Raw genomic sequence first — 6,086 nt, 5'->3', positions numbered from 1 at the left:
CTTCATACATGCTTGACTCCACACTCCTTTTTGTTATATATGTGAACATTACCATTACTTTCAGGCTCAGGAGATTCGTCCCTGTTAATGTTTCCCCCCTACAATACAGTCTCTCCTTATTCAAAAGATTATTGTTTCAGTTTCTAAATTTTGAGGCCTCAAACTTCATCAGGGCATTTGCTGTCCATTCTGAATCACAGACATAAAAAACTTTTTGATTTGAATGAACAATAGGTTTTGATAGCTATTATATACAGAATTTTCGTAAAGAGGGCCAGTAAATGGTTTGTTAGATGTCAATGCTTTTTGTGATTAGCTACTACAAACTGATTATATGAATTGGAACAGAAATAACATAACATTCTATATAGCCATATATACCTTATCACAGATTGAGATCAAGCTTTATGTTATGTGTAGTGCATGTTTAGTTTATATTTGTAAGAAAGTAGTGACTTAATGATTGCAATGGGCATTCTTTGTAAAATGTTGTCACACCTAAACAACTTTTCACAAAGGTTTACAAACAAGTAATTTCTATAATGTGACAGTCATAACCAGTAAGTTCTTGTGTATGTAGCCATCACTCTCTTTTGATATTTCCACTGACCCAAAGCAATAGCAAATACATATGAATAGCACTCACACCCAAGTCTTCTGAGATTTTATGTAGGCTAGTGAGGTCTTGTCTGTTATATCTGTTTGATGATTTTTCCTCTTTAACCAGATCATTTTGCCTGATGCCTTTTTTTTTAGGCAAAACACCCATACATTTGTTTAATAGTTATGAATTATGCTATAACCAAACAGAGAAGATTTTGAAATTCGGTCTCATTTTCAGGTATTCATCATGGGTGGTTGGAAACTAGAAATAGGCAAGATGGCCATGTACATGTCCTTCCCAGTTGCTGTCTTTTACTTCTTCAATCAACCTCAGTATTTTGAAGATTGGATTGTCAAGATGCGACGTGAACTATACCCTCCCCTTGATAAGATGCACACCAAGGTTTCGTAGTTTTGGTGGCTTTGTGTTCTTGTGTTCTTGTGGAATAATGTGTGTGATAAGTCGTTCTGTGTGCTGTGTCTGGAACTGTAGCCCTGGTATTTTATTTTAGTATTTTTTATGTGTGGGATTTATAGTAGTCTTATCATATATTGGCTACTTATATTATTGTTTTGATTTTCTTACAGGAAATTGATGACTGCATTAAAAAATTACACGAAAGGAAAGAAAAGGAGTTATTGAAAGCATTGGAAGAAGAAGAGAAAGCCTTAAAATAGTAGCATAATGAACAAATTACTTGAAAGGAGTGAAAAATTCCCTTTTGTGAAGTGTGACTAGAATGGTAAAATGGAAAAGTGTGATGTAAATTAAATGGGAAGTGAAAGTGGGTATGTAGTATATTGTGAGTGAACAATAAGATTTTTTGATGTAGAGATGATTTAAGTTATTGATTAACAAACATTGAAAAGAAAGTTATAATGGCAGGCTTTGGTGTAATTGTAGAATTCTCACGATCAAAATTTACAAGTTCAGATAATCTAAGCTGCTCAGGAGTATATTTAGGGAATGGGTTTGTTCTCACACATGGCACAATTATCATTGACGTTATCAAGAACAAATTGGGTAAAGCCCTTCTCCAAGAAATCTTAAGGAAAGGTTTTATAGACTATGAAAAAGATGCAAGCTTGATAACTGAAACCTTCCAAGCAACATGTTCAGAATTCCAGATAATTATTCCCACTGAACACATTAATAGTGTGAAAGAAGAACTTCAAGTCCCACCAAAAACCACTTCTGATGATCAGAGGTACCTCCTCAGTTCGGCAGCTTCAACTGAACCAGAAAATGGAACTCGTGCAAGTCATTCAAGAGGTAAAGCTATTTGGGAAAAACCCAGAAATTCCAGTAAACCAAACGACAATTTGATGCAGAAAACCCTTAGATATTCCTCCCATCCAGCATCTGTTGCCATGGTATTTCTCCAAGATGGTATAACAGAGAGCTTGTCAACCATCATGCCATCTTCTCAAGGCTGGAAGTTGACAGAAGATAAAGATGAGAATCTTACAACTCAATTTGAAAGAATCCTTCTCTCAACCTTTGTAGTACTGAAAATAATGAAAAATGGTCAGGAAGAGGTGGGGAAAGCAAGCATTACGGATTTGATATCTTCTGTGAAAAAAATAGCAAACATCACAACCAGGAGTCAAAAAGGTATTTATTTTTCTGTTATGTGGCTGATGCAGTTGGCTCTTAATATGTGTTAGGGTTACCTTCCCAAATCTCTCTAAATGAAAATGTAATAATCACTAGTATTATTAGGTTATCCATCAGTTATGGTATTGTAGTCGTAACATTCCTTAAATAATTTTCATGCATAAACCATAAATATCCATCATAACCTTTTTAAGATTATTAGGAATAGATACTCTTTCAAAATACTGTGTTTGTAGAATGCAGTATTTTTTCTGGTTTTACTTATTTTAGCAGGATTATTATTCCAAATACATTTTTTTTCCCCCTACATTTTAAGATATGACAGGGTTTATCTTATGGATAATCAGGTTCATGAAAGTTGAGCACCAACTGCACAGTCAGTTGTTTGCTTCTTATATCCATTCTATACCTGTTCTTAATACTTATTAATGAGAAAATATTATTTCACTGTTTTGTTTCTCTTCAATATACTAAGAACTCATGGCTAATGTTTCATATGGCTTTTTCCTTAACCTTACAGGATCAGGTGTATTTGTCGAGAGTTCACCATTTGGAAGTTTGTCTCCAGATGTATTTCTGAATTCCCTAAGCTATGGCATCATCAGTAATGTCTGTGGCAGGAATGGGGATGTGCTGTTAACAGATGCTCGTTGCATAATGGGTTCAGAGGGAGCACCAGTCTTTTCTGATAATGAAAAGTAAGTTATTAACTTCATGTGTAATTTTCATCACAACATAGGGAATGAAGTTTTTTAGAGACTTTTTTTAATGATTTTCAATGTTGCTGTCTAAACCAACAAAATCAGGGTGTAAGCACTGGTATTTATTTGAAAATAGAGATTATTGTCAAATATCAGGGTAAATATATAAGCATTACCTGAGGAGTTTTAAGATACTGGATTATAGTGATGATAAGCATACCTTGTCAACACATAGCTTACAAAATATGCTGTAATATAAATCTGATAATTGCATGGTTTCTGCTTTACAGGAGAAATCTTTGCGGGTTGGTAATCTCCCCATTTTGTTGGCGACAAGGAGAATGGCTTGGGCTTACACTTGTGGCATCTGCATGTACTATCCTTACAGTTTTAATGCACCATTTGAAGTCTGACTTCCATGAAGAGAACAGCCTAGAGTTTACTAAAAATGTAGAGTCAGATCAGCAGTCTACTAAGCAACTTCATGAAGTTTCAAATGGCATCAGCTCATTGATGTTTGACGATAAAAGCAGTGTTGTGTCTCTGCAGTTGTGTGAGAAAATGTTAAAGAAAAGCATGAATGAAGGTAAATATCATGTTTTATTACTGTGGTGTATAATCTCTGTATTTATATTGAGAGTCTTTAAAAAGGAAATTGGTAATGATATAGGATACAGTAATGATAAATGACCAAAACAATTTTTTTTTTTTTTTTTTTTTTTTTTTTTTTTTTTTTTTTTTTTTCCAGGTTTTGCCAAGATTGTGGACAGTTGTGTGGTTGGAGTACAGTGCGGCAGTGGCTGGGGCAGTGGTGTGATAGTTAACAAAACTCCTGGAATTATCATTACTTGTGCACATGTCATAGGTCCAGCAAATAGTGGTGTAAGTACTTTCTTTTTCAAGGGAGGGGGACAGTGCTTCAGGAGGACCATCATGTATTTGTCTAAGGGTGGGGGTTAAAATGAAAAGTTAGTTGCCTACAAAAAAATTAAGCTATTAGGGATTCATGCAAGTACATGTGCCTTTTCCTCAGACTCTAATGTCTTACTCAAGATAGGGTATGTTGAAAAATCAATATTTTTTAGGGATATACCCACATGTATGGGAATCCTTAAAAGTGTAGTATTAAAGGATGTGCTGCCATGAATCACAATGTATGTAAAACAATCAAATGTATTGTAAACAGTTTTTTTTTTTATTGTGGAACAGGCATTTTGTACCTCATTCTTTCTGGGATGATTCCCATAATATACACAGAGAGGATATAGAAAATAATCTGAACCAGTGTTGTGATTTTTTACTGGGTCTTATAGTATATCACTACCAATTTCAAAAAATTTCAGGCAGTCAAAATTGTGCTGGCAGATGGGTCTAATCACCAAGGTCAAGTAGTCTTCAAGACCAGACCAGCTACCTTGACCACACAAAATACAGGGACATGCAGGCAGGGGAAGAGTGTGTGGGATTTGGCCATTATTGCGACTGCCAAGTCTCTACCATCCTCCTTACCATTAGCTACAGAAATACATCCAAAAGGTTAGGAACAATTTTTGCTCAGTTTTCAGTAATGAGTAACAGTAATAATAATACATCACAATAGGCAGGAAAATTAATATCCAAAATCTTGTTAGAACACTTAAATGTAAAGGAATGCAACAGTTAGAGTTCATGATGAGGTGATATTAATGTTTGACATGCTGACTTACACATGACTATCATTAGGTGATTAACTTATTATATTTCATGAGTCATCTCATGTTTGATTTTTCTTTCATTACAGGTTGGCCTGTTGTGGTTGCAGGATATGGAGTATTCTCCCCTCGGTATCTGCCAACACCAACTCTGTCTCGAGGAATAATTTCAAAAACTATAAACTTCCCTGTTCAGTCTCTTCATCTGAGTGAACATCAGAGCTTTGCAGTGGAGCATTCCAGCCTTTCTGAAGAAACAAATACTTTAATGATTAGCAAAGTTAGCGAAGATTGCACAGATAGTTGTAAAATCAAAGATGGATTTTTCAGTCAATCATCCCAAAACATAGAACTGCATTGTGGTAGAGAAGACAGCAAAAAGCACAGTATTGATTCCTTTGCTGACTATTGGACAGTATGTATGAAAAATGATCAGATGATACCACTGATGATGCAGACAACATGTGCTGTATATGCGGGAACAAGTGGTGGCCCTGTTATTGCACTCCACCCACAACATGGTGAGAAATGCGAATGTTATATTGAAATATGAAGTATCAATAGAAGTAGATGTGTAATATTTGATTTTATTGTTTCAGAAATTTTTATTTTATTAAGCTTTCCTAACATTAACTTCTATTTCTTTTCCAAAGGTTTCCAGGTTGTTGGTATAGTGGTGTGCAATACCCAAGACACAAAAAACAAAGCTTCTTTTCCTCACATCAATTTGGCTGTGCCTGCCCCTGCAATAGCAAGAATAATAGAAGAGTATATAATTTCAGGAGGTAATGGAAGTGTTATTCATATGCATAAGAATGTTTAAGAAGATATTAATGAAAGTTAATTGTAGAGCTATATATTTTCGGATAGCCTCTTTTTAGAAATATAAAAGGAGATTTAAATTTATTACAAAATAATTTATTTTAACACCTATACAAGATGACAATACGTACATGCCATGCCCATTGTGATTCTTGTTTATTGATCTTGCTAACACATAGGTGGTCTAAGTGCTTGGTCACTGATAACACATAGATGGTTTAAGTGCTTGGTCACCAAAGAGTCAATTACTAATTATACCTATCTCAGTTTATTATTTATAATAATAATAATAATGATAATAATAATAATAATAATATCATACTGATCATGATGGCAATAATAATACTAACAAAATCATATATTAATAGCATAATAGAATATATAAAGGTTTAGGGAAATCAGATTTGGTCACATAGGCCTACTAATTGACTCCTTGATGTCTGCACTTCTGGAGCCAACTGTGTACAAACTGAACATAAATGGAATGTGCATGTGCCTGTTGCCAATGGATTGATATGGCAAGTGTACCAGTTCTTAGTAAAAAAAAAAAATGTGTTGTCAATATATATGGTAATAAACTCAAGCTTGTGTTTAATTAGTGCCAATTTTCTCTCTTTCAGATAAGAATGTGCTGAGCTACTTAGATATTGA

At 34.4% G+C, this 6,086-nt stretch overlaps 1 protein-coding gene across 1 annotated transcript in view; it reads left to right on the top strand.

Annotated features, from left to right (window-relative positions):
* Window positions 1-1,191: 1,191 nt before the first annotated feature.
* The window catches only part of LOC113819859 (peroxisomal leader peptide-processing protease), a 5,707-nt gene continuing 812 nt past the window's right edge, over window positions 1,192-6,086 (top strand). Inside the window, exons 1-8 of the mRNA XM_027372075.2 lie at window positions 1,192-2,218; window positions 2,742-2,919; window positions 3,213-3,508; window positions 3,671-3,804; window positions 4,266-4,458; window positions 4,703-5,134; window positions 5,267-5,398; window positions 6,056-6,086. The exon at window positions 6,056-6,086 is cut by the window's right edge and continues 812 nt beyond it. Of these exons, the coding sequence (XP_027227876.1) occupies window positions 1,483-2,218; window positions 2,742-2,919; window positions 3,213-3,508; window positions 3,671-3,804; window positions 4,266-4,458; window positions 4,703-5,134; window positions 5,267-5,398; window positions 6,056-6,086 (2,132 nt within the window). The 5' untranslated portion in view covers window positions 1,192-1,482. The remainder of the gene's footprint in view (window positions 2,219-2,741; window positions 2,920-3,212; window positions 3,509-3,670; window positions 3,805-4,265; window positions 4,459-4,702; window positions 5,135-5,266; window positions 5,399-6,055) is intronic.

The sequence above is a fragment of the Penaeus vannamei genome, chromosome 3 (assembly GCF_042767895.1).
Source record: "Penaeus vannamei isolate JL-2024 chromosome 3, ASM4276789v1, whole genome shotgun sequence".
Taxonomy (NCBI): Eukaryota; Metazoa; Arthropoda; class Malacostraca; order Decapoda; family Penaeidae; genus Penaeus; species Penaeus vannamei.
This window is presented reverse-complemented; position numbering and strand designations above follow the sequence as displayed.